Source organism: Nerophis ophidion, linkage group LG12 (genome assembly GCF_033978795.1).
Source record: "Nerophis ophidion isolate RoL-2023_Sa linkage group LG12, RoL_Noph_v1.0, whole genome shotgun sequence".
In the NCBI taxonomy this organism is placed as follows: Eukaryota; Metazoa; Chordata; class Actinopteri; order Syngnathiformes; family Syngnathidae; genus Nerophis; species Nerophis ophidion.
This window is the reverse complement of record NC_084622.1, coordinates 28098544-28115921: the sequence shown is the minus strand read 5'-3', so window position 1 is coordinate 28115921 and position 17378 is coordinate 28098544. Positions and strand designations below refer to the sequence as shown.

General features: G+C 38.5%; 1 protein-coding gene across 10 annotated transcripts in view; it reads right to left on the bottom strand.

Moving 5' to 3' along the window:
• The window catches only part of ano5a (anoctamin 5a), a 39236-nt gene that overhangs the window by 18496 nt on the left and 3362 nt on the right, over positions 1–17378 (bottom strand). For 3 of the 10 annotated variants that reach the window (XM_061917242.1, XM_061917244.1, XM_061917243.1), the window contains exons 2-5: positions 17171–17238; positions 14126–14254; positions 13784–13858; positions 11632–11736 (exon numbers count right to left, since the gene is read on the bottom strand). In XM_061917242.1, the coding sequence (XP_061773226.1) occupies positions 11632–11736; positions 13784–13858; positions 14126–14254; positions 17171–17238 (377 nt within the window). Of the gene's footprint in view, positions 1–11631; positions 11737–13783; positions 13859–14125; positions 14255–17170; positions 17239–17378 lie in introns of those variants that run through there. The other 7 variants (XM_061917245.1, XM_061917246.1, XM_061917247.1 and 4 more) reach the window with 5 other exon arrangements.

The following is a 17378-nucleotide window of genomic DNA, read 5'->3' as shown; positions in this document are numbered from 1 at the left end:
CTGCCTGAGCCTTCAGATTCAGCAATACGGGCGTCTGTGCACTGTAAGTGAACGTGCATATACAGGTGATAGACAGTTGCGATAGCCAATCAGATCACACGTTGTTGTCAGTAAGGCCTTCTAGATGGCCTAAGGCAGATATATAGTGATGTTATGAGCTAGGTAACATAAGAACTCCATTACCCAGCATGCCACAGTAGTGTAAAGCAGTGGCTCTCAACCTTTTTTCAGTGATGTACCAGAATTATGAGAAACACTTTCAATCTTATTGAAAATAAGATATTCTTCATCTCAGTATGTTGGTAATGACTGGATTAGTTAATTGCATGTTACAGTACTGTTGTATTGCTTATTCACGGATGTCATTTTGATATTTTGCTGTAAAGAGGGTCAGTAGATATATGTATGTATTTGTGGGTGCTCTGAAGTGGGAAAGGGGTAGGATTAAATAAGCTTTGCTTCTTCCTACTCCTTTTTGGGCATTATGAAATGTGAGGTAAAATTGTATCGTCTGTATTGTATTGTGTTGTAAATATTCATGTTTGAAATAAACCAAGAAAAGAAAAGAAAAAAGAAAAGAAAAAGAAAAAAATATAATTGTAAAGGATTTTTGAATTGTTACTATTTTTAGAATATTTTTTAAAAATCTCACGTACCCCTTGGCATACCTTCAAGTACCCCAAGGGGTACACGTCCCCCCATTTGAGAACCAGTGGTGTAGAGCATGCGCAGTTGCCCGGTTTACGTTGTTGTCAGCAGCTGGATGTTATTAACGAGCACGCTGTGGAGTAAACTTTAAGAACTCAGCCTACATTCCTCGTCTACGTCTTTTATGATTGGACTAGACAACATATATTTGCAAGGCTATTTTCAAGTAGGATATTTAAAGAGAAACGACATCATGGAAGACGATGTCAGCCAACCCAGGAAGTGAGCTCAGCTGTCGATGAAATGTGAGTTCAGATATTTTATTTTTTTATTTTTTCACATGGCTTCACGGTGGAACAGGGGTTAGTGCGTCTGCCTCACAATACGAAGGTCCTGCAGTCCTGGGTTCAAATCCAGGCTCGGGATCTTTCTGTGTGGAGTTTGCATGTTCTCCCCGTGAATGCGTGGGTTCCCTCCGGGTACTCCGGCTTCCTCCCACTTCCAAAGACATGCACCTGGTGATAGGTTGATTGGCAACACTAAATTGGCCCTAGTGTGTGAATGTGAGTGTGAATGTTGTCTGTCTATCTGTGTTGGCCCTGCGATGAGGTGGCGACTTGTCCAGGGTGTACACCGCCTTCCGCCTGATTGTAGCTGAGATAGGCGCCAGCGCCCCCCGCGACCCCAAAAGGGAATAAGCGGTAGAAAATGGATTGATGGATTTTTTCACATTTGCAATTTTAATTTTGACAGTACCACATAAGATGTGTTTTAATTGTTGATGCGGGTTTATTGATTTTTAATTGCACCACAAAATAACCTGTTTTGTATAATGCCCAGTAATGCTTAAATGTGTTCCTGTATAGTATTTCTCCAGCACTGGTCATGTGGTGACATAAATGATGGTATTTTAAGGGTAATCATTGAAGTCGGACATCACAGAAGGCCTAGGTGGGAAACGCACGGCCCACCACTGGTTGAGAGGATAAGTTGATCATGACTTCTTTAAATATAGAAAAAGATTATTGTGCGCAGACAAATTGTTTTTGGAGAGTTGGAGAAAGTATCGGCTCTCTCAGAGCGGTAGATGCTTCCCACCACATGTAAAATGTATTTGTCTGGACACATAAATGTTTTCCTAATAGTGTTGGGAGGATGTTTTCACATGGCTGACAAGACTGAGGCTTGTCTGAAATCCGGCCATCAGACACACACCGGAAAGTGCCGCCTGGCCCTGGAGGTGTAGTTCTTCTCTTGCAAAGGTAATAATTCTTTAGCAGGTTAAGACACAGAAATGTTGTCATGACTTTCACTTCCTTTATTTCGTCAAGCTTGATATCTTCTTGGTGCTCCTTTAGAGCTGAGAACCTCAAAAACTGCAGTTTATGAGGTGGAAAAAGACACAATGAGATCTTTAAAAAAGTTTATTTCCTTTTATAAATCAATTTTTTTAACTTAGGAATAGTCACGTATAAGTGCTACAACGCATTCATGTGACGTTACTTACACCTTGTGACAAGTCAAGTCAGTATACACTACTACTTATCAACATCTGTTAACTTCTCTTAAAAAAAAAAGCAAATGTCATAGATTCGACTGATTGTTGGCATTGGCCTAAATCTTGCGAATTATATTTAACTATAAAAATATTTGCCTGAAGACAGCGCTAGTCTTTAAAACATAAGTGAAATTAGCTTAACAGGTTTGAAAATAATATTCTTAAGATGCTGCGCCTCCCCTGACGACTTCTGACGACATCACACTTAACATCTGTCTTTCAAAAAAATATATTGTTTTACAAAAAATGGATTAATCCACTTTTGTTTAGATAATTTCAAACAAGTGTGTATTTTGCGTTGCAGCCACTGCGTCTGCATGTTGTGCAATGTTAAATTTAGCATTTATGTGATAGTTCGGATGGGAGAAGGTGGGCTTTTTTTTTCTATCAGACCATCCTTAGCTAATACACATGAAGTGGCCTCCAGTTTGCTCTTTAGTTGAAACAATTTTACTAGTCCCAGCAGACACGTGATCTTACCTTTGACTCTAGAATGAAGAACTAGGTCCTAATTGACTTTGTCAAACCACAATCAAGTAAAAGTAACATGCATTTGTGAAGTCTGACAACCTAAAAGTTAAAGTTAAAGTACCAATGACTGTCCCACACACTCTTGGTGTGGTGAAATTATTCTCTGCATTTGACCCATCACCCTTGATCACCCCCTGGGAGGTGAGGGAAGCAGTGGGCAGCAGCTGTGCCGCGCCCGGGAATCATTTTTAGTGATTTAACCCCCAATTCCAACCCTTGATACTGAGTGTCAAGCAGGAAAGGAATGAGTCCCATTTTTATAGTCTTTGGTATGACTCGGCCGGGGTTTGAACTCACAACCTACGGATCTCAGGGCGGACACTCTAACCACTAGGCAACTGAGTTTTGTATTATTTTACTATCAACCTTCAGAAATCTCTTAGCTGCCTAACATTTGCTACAAATTATACTGTGTGAGTGGAAACCTTTCAAAGTTAATTTCAAAATGGTCCCTCCAAGTGGCTGCCTATGGAAAAGTGAAGACAGACCATCAGTTGTGTCTTTTTTATCAGTGTCCTGCTATCTAGAGTAGATAGAGCTGACTCCCATTCAGCTCTAGTGACATCCTGTAAGAGTCAGTTCTCACCGTTAACAAAACTTAAAAAAACTTGCAATAAGTGGAAAAAAGGATGATTATCACTTGATACTTTGTACACTTATTTCCAAACACAATAATGTTTAGTTTCACTGCAGCAGTTGAAACAAAAATACAGTAAAATCTTCAATGCATTCAAGGTCTGCAGTGTGAATGTTATTTTAGTGATTTTGGAAATCTAAAGTCACTCAAATTGAGCAATACATCAGTTAAACGGGCTATTTGCAAATTGCTAAAAGTTGCACTTTTCAAACAAAAAAATGTATCACAATCATCATTACGTTTTTGTTTGTTTTGTTTTGTTTTTTTGTCCTGTCCAGCTACTCAGGAAAAACATATTGTCGATATAAATGTACCCCAAGTAGAAAGTTGAATGTACATTTGAAAGCAACATAACCATTATAAACAAAGTAATATGGCAGAAACAAAATAATACTATAAGACGTAACTTCACTTTTTGTCCATATAGAAAAAAATTGTGTTCATATATGTGGTCTAATATTACACATAGGACCGCACGATTATGGGCAAAATAATAATCAAAATTATTTTTATCAATATTTTAATCAGGATAATTAATTTTGTTTGGTAAAACAGTTTTAGAGTGTGAACACGACTCCATCATGTACAACCCCTGTTTCCATATGAGTTGGGAAATTGTGTTAGATGTAAATATTAACGGAATACAATGATTTGCAAATCATTTTCAACCCATAATCAGTTGAATATGCTACAAAGACAGCATATTTGATGTTCAAACTGAATAACATTTTTTTGTTGTTGCAAATATTCATTCACTTTAGAATTTGATGCCAGCAACACGTGACAAAGTTGGGAAAGGTGGAAATAAATACTGATAACGTTAAGGAATGCTCATCAAACACTTATATGGAACATCCCACAGGTGTGCAGGCTAATTGGGAACAGGTGGGTGCCATGATTGGGTATAAAAGCAGCTTCAATGAAATGCTAAGTAATTCACAAACAAGGATGGGGTGAGGGTAACCACTTTGTAAGCAAATTGTCGAACAGTTTTAGAACAACATTTCTCAACGAGCTATTGCAAGGAATTTAGGGATTTTACCATCTACGGACCGTAAAATCATCAAAAAGTTTAGAGAATCTGGAGACATCACTGCACGTAAGCGATGATATTACGGACTTTTGATCCTTCAGCCGGTACTGCAGCAAAAACCGACATCAGTGTGTAAAGGATATCACCACATGGACTCAGGAACACTTCATAAAACCACTGTCAGTAACTACAGTTGGTCGCTACATCTGTAAGTGCAAGTTAAAACTCTGCTATGCAAACCCAAATGCATTGATCAACATATCCTGAAACGCCGCCGGCTTGGCTGGGCCTGAGCTCACCTAAGATGGACTGATGCAAAGTGGAAAGGTGTTCTGTGGTCTGACGAGTCCACATTTCAAATTATAATTGGAAACAGAGAGGAAACTAACCATGAATTGATTAACGTGGACCCCGACTTAAACAAGTTGAAAAACTTATTCGGGTGTTACCATTTAGTGGTCAATTGTACGGAATATGTACTAAACTGTGCAATCTACTAATACAATTATCAATCAATCAATCAATCAATCAAACCATTCTGATAGTTATAGGCGCAAAATTCAAAAGCCAGCATCTGTGATGGAATGGGGGTGTATTAGTGCCCAAGGCATGGGTAACTTACACATCTGTGAAGGCACCATTAATGCTGAATGGTCCATACAGGTTTTGGAGCAACATATGTTGTGATCCAAGCAACATTATCATGGACGCCCCTGCTTATTTCAGCAAGACAAGTGTTACAACAGCGTGGCATTGTAAAAAAAGAGTGCAGGTACTTTCCTGGCCCGCCTGCAGTCCAGACTAATCTCCCATCGAAAATGTGTGGCACATTCTGAAGCGTAAAATACGACAGCAGAGACTCCGGACTGTTGAACGACTGAAGTTCTACATAAAACAAGAATGGGAAAGAATTCCACTTTCAAAGCTTCAACAATTAGTTTCCTCAGTTCCCAAACGTTTATTGAGTGTTGTTAAAAAATAAATGTGAGTTAACACACTGGTGAACATGCCCTTTCCCAACTACTTTGGCACGTGTTGCAGCCATGAAATTCTAAGTTAATTATTATTTGCAAAAAAAATAAAGTTTATGAGTTTGAACATCAAATATCTTGTCTTTGTAGTGCATTCAATTGAATATGGGTTTAAAAGGATTTGCAAATCATTGTATTCTGTTTATATTTACATCTCACACAATTTCCCAACTCATATGGAAACGGGGTTTGTAATATCTAATAAAAATGCTCTAGATAAACGTTAACTATATATTTAAAGACAAATATTTGTTTTTGTTCATTAATAGTATCAGCGTGTGACCTTTTTTATTATATGATGCATTTACCTCTATTTTTACATTTTCATAGAGAGAGGTATTTTTTTAAGTTATGTACACACATTTACATGTACTAATGTGTGTACATGTACATGTTTTATCAGGACAGATCCATTGAGAGTTTGAGCAGAAATCTGTCATATAGGTATTAATTTTACATCAAAAAAACATTAACAAAATGCTGTGGCACATGAATGGTTATTTTAATCATTCCTTTGTGGAATGAAAAAAACACAAGTGATATAAAAAACATGGTGTTTACTCTTTGATATCAATATCACAAAGCAGTTTGGCTAATGGAGCTTAAGTCAAATAAACGAGTTTTGTTCTTCTTCAACAACCATATACTTCAGTACAAGTTTGGCTAACAAAAATAAACAGGAGTGATACCTCTCACATCTAATAGACAATCTTTGTATCACACCGACAACTCAGCCTGTGTTCAATTCAATGAAATGACAAAACATTTTAGCTAGTATCGATGCTATTTGAAAACTAACAAAGTTAGCAGTTAAATTAAAGGACGAGTGAGCATCCTAGTAAACAAACTAAAGACTTAAAACAAGTTGTGGCAACGATCCCTACACATCCCATGATGCGCGGTAACTCTCAATCCCAGCATCTGATGGAAGGACGCTAGTTGCACGTTCAAAATGAAACCGCAACATTTTTGTCCTCCAACAGCACTGAGTCTACATGGAATTAGAAGCGGCTCCGTTTACCTGGAGGGAACATTTTTAAAGCAAAGTCCAAGTAGGCGTCGCAATGTTTTGTCGAGCCAAACGGCTCTAGTGCACATGTACAGGCGCTGCAACGCTTCAGTTTTCAGCAAGTAAGCAGTGTTGCCTAAAATGCATTGATAAATGACGGTTTTTCGGTAATTAAAAATGTTAACGTCTGGAATTTTACTGTGGTTTATCATTATACTGTTTACCGTTACATACTTAGTGTGTGTTTTATGTATGGTGTACTAAAATCCTGAAAAGGGCAGGATATAATGCTTACAACTAGAGGTGGAAATCTTTGGGCACCTCATGATTTGATTGCGAGTCAAGAGCTACGATTCCATTAAAAATAGATTATTGCCAGAGCTTTAATTCATGGATTTTGATGCCGTTTTACATTCCTTTTTGTTTTATCAAATAAGCATTTATCACTTGCAACTTTTAAAAACAGTGCATTTATGATTGGAAATTGTTAAATTAATTCAGATTACATTTATTAAATTAATAGAAATGTGTGCACAACTTTAACATAAATGCCCTAAAATAAAAGGGCTGGTCAGATCTCTCGGTGAAGTGGCTCAGTGGGGTCAACCAAATTTTAGAACTGTCGGCCTTATTACTTAATTCACAATTAATACATCGATTATTATCGATGATAAAGTTTACTAATTATATAATAGTCCATGTCTGAATTGCAAAGCATATTTCCCCCACCTCTACTTACAATACTTAAGAAAGTTACACCTTTGAGGCAGCAGTGTAAAGGCTGCAAACAGCCCCTTTTAGTTAGAACTAGTGGTGTATGTTTTACATCTTATTTGACTTGTTGTGCCTTTTTTGCAGAACTTTGTTAAAAAAAAATGACCTCCCCCTCTTTCTTGATGCACGCATTTGCATCAGCATCAAATTATACACAATCATTGACAAAGATAATCTATTTTCTGGACAAAACTTCCATATTTAATCTAATGCTATTCACTAACAAACTAACAAATAACCAACATGTTGTCCTGGTCTTTGTCATCCATCAAGAGCGAGCCAATGTGTGCACATCATCAAAGGCCTACTGAAACCCACTACTACCGACCACGCAGTCTGATAGTTTATATATCAATGATGAAATATTAACATTGCAACACACGCCAATACGGCCGGTTTAGTTGACTAAATTGCAATTTTAAATTTCCCGCGGAGTTTCTTGTTGAAAACGTCGCGGAATGATGACACATGTGCGTGACGTCATGGACTGTAGAGGACATATTAGCGCGGCACCATTTGCGGCTAAAAGTCGTCTCTTTTCATCGCGCAATTAAACAGTATTCTGGACATCTGTGTTGCTGAATCTTTTGCAATTTGTTCAATTAATAATGGAGAAGTCAAAGTAGAAAGATGGAGTTGGGAAGCTTTAGCCTTTAGCCACACAAACGCACAGTGATTCCTTGTTTAAAATTCCCGGAGGTGAAGCTTTACTATGGATCAAAGCAGTCAAGCGAACATGGTTCCAGACCACTTGTCAACCGGCAGGTTTCGGTGAGAAAATTGTGATAAAAAGTCGCCTCTTACTGGAGATCAGCTGAGCTTGCGCTGTCCGTGTAGCTGCCGTCGACTTCCCTCAGAGACTGGCCTCTAGACACCCATGGACACACCCCTTCGACTATCAGGTACTATTTAATCTCACTAAAACACTAGCAACACAATAGAAAGATAAGGGATTTCCCAGAATTATCCTAGTAAATGTGTGTAAAAACATCGAAATCCGTCCCAATGCAGTCACCTTTTTTTTTTTAATTTCATTTTTTTTTTTTTTCCTAGTCCTTCGCTATCAATATCTTCATCCACAAATCTTTCATCCTCGCTCAAATTAATGGGGAAATTGTTGTTTTTTCGGTCCGAATAGCTCTTGCTGCTGGAGGCTCCCATTATAAACAATGTGAGGAAGTGAGGAGCCCTCACCCTTGTGACGTCATCGTCTGCGACTTCCGGTAAAGGCAAGGCTTTTTTATCAGCACCAAAAGTTGCGAACTTTATCGTCGATGTTCTCTACTAAATCTTTTCAGCAAAAATATGGCAATATCGCGAAATGATCAAGTATGACACATAGAATGGACCTGTTATGCCTGTTTAAATAAGAAAATCTCATTTCAGTAGGCTTTTAAAGACGTCACATTATTGGGTTTTATTTGCATTGTTTGGTTGGTTTTATCATTTATATTTTCATAGATTACACTGTAGGTCATTTGAGAGAGAAATTTTATTTTATAGTGTCTGTGTTTACTACACAACAACAACAATTGACAACTACAAAAGCACACAGAGAAGGCAGACCTCCACCGGGCCCGATGTCCCAATATAATAATAGTAAAGTCCTGAAGCTAGACAGTGTTCCAGATCAGCCTCAAAATGTTATCACTTGAACTTGAATAATTATCCCAATTTGGGATTTCTTAAAAGGTAGATGAAAAGCCTTCATAACATTTTGAGATATTCATAGCGTAGTGACACAAACGAAGTGAACACTCTTGTTTGTCTCCATTATTTCTGTCTCTGTGGAGTTAGTATTATACACATAAAGTCATGGTCAAAAGTTTACATACACTTGTAAAGAAAATAATGTCATGGCTGTCTTGAGTTTCCAATCATTTCCACAGCTGTTATTTTTTTGTGATAGAGTGACTAAGGCACATACTTATTGGTCACAAAAAACAATAATGAAGTTTGGTTCTTTTATAAATTTATTACGGGTCTACTGAAAATGTAACCAAATCTGCTGGATCAAAAGTATACATACAGCAATGTTAATGTTTGGTTACATGTTCCTTGGCAAGTTTCACTGCAATAAGGCGCTTTTGGTAGCCATCCACAAGCATCTGGTTGAATTTTTGACCACTTCTCTTGACAAAATTGGTGCAATTCAGCAAAATGTGTTGGTTTTCTGTCATGGACTTGTTTCTTCAGCATTGTCCACACGTTTAAGTCGGGACTTTGGGAAGGCGATTCTCAAACCTTAATTTTAGCCTAATTTAGCCAGTCATTTACCATTTTTGACATGTGTTTGGGGTCATTGTCCTGTTGGAACACCCAACTGCGCCCAAGACCCGACCTTCGGGCTGATGATTTTAGGTTGACCTGAAGAATTTGGAGGTAATCCTTCTTTTTCATTGTCGCATTTACAATCTGTAAAGCACCAGTTCCATTGGCAGCAAAACAGGCCCAAAACATAATACTACCACCAACATGCTTGACAGTAGGCCTGGTGTTCCTGGGATTAAAGGCCTCACCTTTTCTCCTCCAAACACTTAGCTGGGTATTGTGGCCAAACAGCTAAATTTTTGTTTCATCTGACCACAGAACTTATTTTTGTCCATGTGATGTCAGATGAAATAAACACTGAGCTGTTTGGCCACAATACCCAGCACCAATTTGAACTGCGCCAATTTTGTCAAGAGGAGGGGTCGAAAATTAAACCAGAAGCTTGCCAGAGGCTTGTGGATGGCTACCAGAAGCGCATTATTGCAGTGAAACTTGCCAAGGGACATGTAACCAAATATCATCATTGCTGTATGTATACTTTTGACCCAGTAGATTTGGTCACATTTTAAATAGACCCACAATAAATTCATAAAAGAACCAAACTTCGTGAATGTTTTTTGTGACCAACAAGTATGTGCTCCAATCACTCTATCACAGAAAATAAGAGTTGTAGAAATTATTGGAAACTCAAGACAGCCATGACATTATGTTCTTTATAAGTGTATGTACAGAAGCCTAAAATTAAGGATAACTTAGTGGAAATTATTCGGGTCAGGCCAAAAATCTGCTCAGTTGTTCTTTGTCCCTTTTCCTAAGTTTCATAAAAATCTAGCCATAACATTTTTTAGTTGTTTTGTAAAATAACCTTATAGGCAAGCCCACTCGTCTTCACTGATGTATTGATTGACCTTATCACTGACCGTGACCATCTGCAGTTAAAGGCCTACTGAAACCCAGTAATACCGACCACGCAGTCTAATAGTTTATATATCAATGATGAAATATTAACATTGCAACACATGCCAATACGGCGGGTTTAGTTTACTAAATTGCAATTTTAAATTTCCTGCGTTGTGTCCTGTTGAAAATGTCGCTTAATGATGACGCTTATGTTGACGCGTGCGCGTGACGTTATTGGTTGGAGCGGACATTTTATCCCAGCATCACTCACGGCTAAAAGTCGTCTGCTTTAATCGCATAATCACACAGTAATTTGGACATCTGTGTTGCTGATTATTTTGCAATTTGTTCAATTAATAATGGAGACTATAAAGAAGAATGCTGTTGGTGGAAAGCGGTGGATTGCAGCTGCCTTTAGCAACACAAACACAGCTGGTGTGTCTTTGTTTGTTGTGAAGATTTAAAATGGAACAGAGCGGTCAAGCGAACATGTTTCTCTACCACATGTCAACCGGCAGGTTTCGGTGAGAAAATTGTGGTAATAAGTCGGCTCTTACCGGAGACATGAGCGGAGCTTGCGTCCTCCTGCAGCAGCTGTTAAAGAGGCAGCTGCGACTTTCTTGGCTCCTCCATGGCTTCCATCAGAGACACTGGCGGTCACCACACCCCTCCGACTTTCAGGTATGACTTTATAATCTCACTAAAACACTAGTAACACAATAAGCAGAAAAGGGATTTTCCAGATTTATCCCTGTAAATGTGTCTAATAACATCTGAATCGCTCTCACTGCCGTCGCCTTTTTTTTTCACTCTAACTTTCCTCATCCACAAATCTTTCATCCTCGCTTTCTCGGTCCGAATCGCTCTTGCTGCTGGTGGCTATGATTATAAACAATGTGAGGATGTGAGGAGCCCTACAACCCGTGACGTCACGCGCACATCGTCTGCTACTTCCGGTACAGGCAAGGCTTTTTTATTAGCGACCAAAAGTTCCGAACTTTATCGTCGATGTTCTCTACTAAATCCTTTCAGCAAAAATATGGCAATCCCCGTTTAAATAGGAAAATCTCATTTCAGTAGGCCTTTAATAACCTTACAAAAACTTACATAACCTAAAGTAACAACATTGAATTTTCAAGATCAAAACAAATGGTAGCAGACCAACCAAACGTATGTAAGAAGTACAGTAATATTGGATGGGTAGTAAACAAATTATAGGTGTGTTGTGTGCTTTCTTACCATTTTCTTATAATCTTCTTCATGAGTGTAGGACAAGACGAAATCAATCTTACGTACTCCATCGCGGAAGAACACAGAGTCTTTGCTCTGCTGCTGTCTGTCAATCTAAACCAGGAGCACAAGGTCACAACACGCACAACACATACATGGAGAGCAAGTCATTGGACTCAATCAACACCATTCACAATCATACACATTGCACTGTGTCACTAGCAAGTCAGTGTACTTAGGTGTCTACTAAACAAACATATTAAGCACCATTATACATGTATATGTTGCTTAAGCAATGCTTTCATGTCTAAATAAAAAAAAGGTATTTTAGCAGAGTGTCGGCCTCCACCAGGGTTGATATGCACGTTTATAAAGGTTCATAAACTGACAAGCTGTTTCATCATTTTTTTTTTTTTTCCTGAAGGAACTCTCCTGAAGGAATCAATAAAGTACTATCTATCTATCAGAGTTCTGGACAGTGGACAGTTCCATTGATACTATGGCAATGTAATGAGTTACGCCTAAATCAATACTCTACAAAGTCTTGTGAAATTTTTTTTTACTACTTTGCTGCTAAATGTGTGTCCTGTTTATTTGTTTAAACTGCTATGGAAAGCATGTCCTCATGCTTAGCGGAATCATGCAGAGAGGAATAAGAATCAATATGCAAGGAAACAAACTGCACAGGAATGTTTCAAGGGATGACAGGACAGCATGTATGCTAGCAGCTGATCAGGCAGCTGAACATAACCATGCACAACTGGCAGTACTAGATATTACCACAGCAGCTACATCATTTTAGTGCAACGACAACATCCACCACACCACATCTAAAACATACAAATGTTTCCCCTCATTAAAAGCACTTTACCTCCATGGCCCCCTCCCTTTAGAGTCGACTATGGTGAATCAGCAAATCTGATCGAGCATCCCTGCTTTTCTCTAGGAGTCCTGAAAGCATCGCTGCCTTTAACTCTCTGTGTACTCAAGGAGATCCATGCAGTCTTTGCATCTTCTGAGACAAGCCTTACATGCTCAGAGGGCTCGCAATACATAAAGAGGTGGAGGTGAGATAGATCGGAGTGCTTTAAAAAAGATGACGTCATCAGACAGATGAGGAATCAGTAGCTGCTAGCAAGGTAAAGCGACAGCAGTAAGCTGTTGCTGCTAACAAGCAGTTAAAGCTCAGCTGAAAAGACATAAGGAACAATTTAGTTTAAAGGCTGATAAGTGAAGCTCTTCAGTCTGGGTAGTCAATCTAAAAGGACTTAAATGACAGGAAACAGTTTGTAATTACAATAAGCATATTCTTTTACAGTTATATTTAATGCCGAAATTCCCGCATTATAGCTTCTGGACTAAATCATGGTGGCCATGCGAGGGCGGCGACCTACCTATATTGGGCCTGAAACTCCACATTTTCTGTAATTATAGTTTAGCCAAAAGAAGTCAGTGTATGTCTTTGGACTTGCCTATGCTGAGCGAAGATGCTTTGGCTCCTTCCATGCACCACTAAACCCAAAGTACTGGGTGATGTCTTGTTTCCTTTCTGGTGCAGTTTGTTAGGATACATGTAAAACATGCTGTTACACAAAAAAAACTACTGTTTTTAAAGGGAATAGAAAACACTTAAGACAAAACTGCAACAGTTTTAAAAATGTATAATTAAATTAGAAATTTAACAGATAAAACAAATTTTGTTAATGATACCAAGTTTTGTTCCAAAAACAACATGCTTTTAAAATTTGTATCAAAACAAGTTTCTTCGCAGCATGCTTTTTGGAAGCAATTATTTTTTCCACACTCAATATGCTAATAAATAATACCACATTGCATGTGATATAAGCAAATATAGACATAGTAGGGCGTAGTAAAAAAAAAAATGTGTTTACCAGAATATAAAGGCACACACAGACACAGGTCAATAAAAAACACTAGTTATGCTGCAACACTTCAATGAAGCATAGCATAATTACAAGTGAGAACAAAACAGTTTTAATTAAGTCTCACAATGCGTCACAGCATATTTCCATGACACTGCAGAGTTTTAATAAACATGCTCACTCAGCTCTTTTCAAGAAGTAATGCACATTTATGATAAAAATGATTAACTCTGTGAATCCCTATTAACGGGGAATCTATTATTCTGATCAGTACACACCACATCACAAGCCTGCTTTTTACCATGCCATACCCTTGAACGTAACTTTAGGAACAGCGCCCGCTTTCTTGAGAACTGTGGAGTGGACAGTGAGAAAGAACCTTACCAGAAGAGTCTTATAATTTTCACTTTGTACATAAAACCACTTGAGACCAGTGCCATGCCCAACCAGTAATAAAACATGCTGAAAGTCAAAAAAGCACTTCAAATCAAGTCAGTCTGACAAGTGTACTGTTTAGATTAGCGCGTGTCAGTATGTGGCTCGGTTCAAAATATGAGCATAGATGCAATACGTGTCAGGGACACAGGAGCATACACCTGTGTACTGGACATGTTTCTTACCCCAGTCAAGGAACTAATCTGTTCAAAAGAGTAATCATCCATCTGAGAACCGTCGCTACAGTCAGATGAGGCCAGTGTGGCCAGGCTTGTGTTGAGAGACTGACAGGTCTCCACACGTACGTCATGACACTTTAAAAAGGAGGAGGAGGACATATAGTTTTGGTCATCTCAAACCCACATCAAAACCAAGAATACAAAGAAAAAAAAATCTAAGTTGGCATGTATGTGTTTTCGCACACCAAACTCGCATCTAAGACTCAGAAGATTTACATATGGGCATCTGGTCTTTTTTTCTTTCGGGTTTTCCCATAAGGTGGGTTAGCCAGGGAGTGATGCTTTTCCATCTGGTCGTTGTGGTCTTTTCGCACCAGCTACCAAGTGCCACTATCTGGTTTGATGTGTAAAATATTTGAATATTAAGTGACATTTTACAAGCCACAAAATAATTCCATGTTCACATAGGCCTCCAAAAACAACTGAAAACACTGATAGTAGACAAAATTGTCTCTTTACTACTCTTGTAATGAGGGAAGACTATAGGTAATGCGCCATAGCAGTGGTGCACTAGATTATATTAATTTGTTTGAAACCATAAATGACTAATAATCAAAATAATATTGCCTGGAGAGATTGTGCCTTAATGAAGGTATTAATGGAAGTAGCTCATTAATGTTCAGACCTTCAGACACTGTGGCTGTAACGGTAAATGTTTCTATAGGTCTTCAGTTCAGTACAGACTACGGAACCGTACAAATTCTAAAGCGGTACGCACTTAAAGTGGAAAATACAGTAAGAGTTTATTGCGTCAATAACCTCTGGGTACATTTGCGGACCAGGGCTGGTTTTTTTCATGGGCCCGTGGAACATTAAATAAAGTAACAAAAACATTTGCAAAAATGTAAATAATAGAACAACCTGACGTACGTCCTGTTTCACGGCAAAGATAAGCTGCATCAACACTGCCGTTGACATGGAAACGTAAGATGTCTCACGCCAAGTTAATGGGTGACGTACGTACATTTCTACCGGCTGTGGATAATTTGGCAACACACAAAGGTGGTTGTTAGGGCTTTGCCAACATTTGAATTCAACAATGTAAAAAAGATCAAGGCAAGGAAACAAAATACACTTTTTTGCTAAAGCATTTATTAGTCATATTTACATTCATATTTGTGAGGATGGCTATTAATTTATATGGGCGATAATTTTGCCAGGACCAGTCTAGCAAGGTGGGTGGACAGCAGCCACTGGTGGTTGCGGCATAATGGCACCGAAGACCAGGAAGGAATGACCCGCCTTTCTGTACTTACTCAGGCTAGTGCCGCAAGAAGATCTCCTGCGTTCTAATAATAAATTGAGTAATCAAACAATGACTAAATACTTCTGTATCCTTTGTGATATGCTGGCATGCTTAAATTCAAAAGATATTATACAAATCCATCCATCCATTCGACTAATGCAAGTGTCCCTTTCGGGATCGTGGAGCCTATCCATAGTACATAATTTTAACATGAAGCTCTAAACTGGCTGTGAGCAAAATTAATACATTGTGTTGTAAGTTTCACAAATGATATTTATATTGGGCGTATTCACAGTCAACAACCTTTACATATCATATTGCAGCGGCTATCTTTTCAAACGGGTTGTAGCACTAATTTCCTCGAGTCAGTTTCTACCTCCCTGGCAGGACAATTTATTTTCTTTTTTTAATTTCAGCCTGTGTTCAGTTCTGGAAGACAAATGACAGGCTGAGAATTGCTCTGTCTAATACTTGCCAACCCTCCCGATTTTTATGGGAGACTGCCGAATTTCAGTGCCCCTCCCGAAAATCTCCCGGGTCAACCATTTGTGTGTTTCTCCCGAATTCCATCCGGACTACAATATTGGGGGTGTGCCTTAGAGGCAGTGAATTTAGCATCCTCTCTCACCTGTCATCACGTCCACTTTTCCTCTGTACAAACAGCGTGTCGGCCCAGTCACGTAAATCATGCGGCCAAACCCCGCCCCCCGCCACGTGTAAACCCCCAATCCCCCATCTCCCGGATTCGGGTGTCTCAAGGTTGGCAAGTGTGCTCTGTCTACAAAAAAGCACCTCCTACTGACTTGTGATTGATTGGACATAGCTTGAGCTCAAGCACATGGCTATTTTCAATATAATTTGCATATTTATAAGGGGTTGTGGCCTGGGTCTGATATGGACTTGCCAAGCAGACATATGGGATCAATTCCAAGCTGATAACGATGTAAAAAATAAATGTGCTTTGATTTTTTATGTGCACACACTTTTATACATTTGAATTTTTACTAGCGTACGTTGTTTTCTGGATGTAAACATACATCTATTTCTAGTAGAAAATCAAAGCAACTTTTTTTACATAAGTACCCTGGCCTACCAGAGAATAAGAAGATGTAGCAGGAGGGATCAGTGTTTGCATCTTAGCGACTGTTATCATATTTAGCGAGAAAAAGACTACGTAATGAAACAACACTGAATTAAAACATAAATATTTGTCTTTATAGGTATAATTTGTATGATGACGCAATTTTGTTACCTTGCTTCATACCTCACATACACCGAACTAAAACTGAAGCACCTACCGAACAGTGATTATGACGTTCCATTACAGTCTTTACACACTCTACCAGCAAAATGACAAGCATTGTCAATTTTCACTTGAAACTGTGTGCAAACAACCTACAAAAAGTATAAAAACTGCCAAGATGAAAGGAAAGCCATCGGGAAAGTATTTGCGTAATAGAAAGGTATGTAAATATACTATAAAGACAAAAGTATTAAAACCCATTCTGAAAGTGAAAAGTGAAGTCAAATGGAATCAGCCCTAGATTCTCTGTGGGATTTTTGTCCATTAACCCAAGTGAATATTTTGTGAGGTCCGAGACTCACAATCTCTGTTCCCCAAACAACCATATGACTGTTCAAAATACATTAAACTGTATAAAGCAATGCTAATTCCTAACAGGTTGAGTAAATGATCCGTCTCAATACATTTCTCATTTTAATATAAAGTATAATAAAGTATTTACCCCATGATTGTGTTGGAAGGGTTCTGTGTTGTTGTATAAGTCACCTTGAGGGTAGTCATTTATGTCATCTGCAAGAAAGTAAAACGAGACACACACAAAATACAAATGTCAGCCAGGTGGTAAAGTGACACAAATGTAAAGAAGTGTGTAAAGACTGAAGAGTGAAAATTAAATAATACAAGAGTATAATGACTAGGAGTTGAGTTGA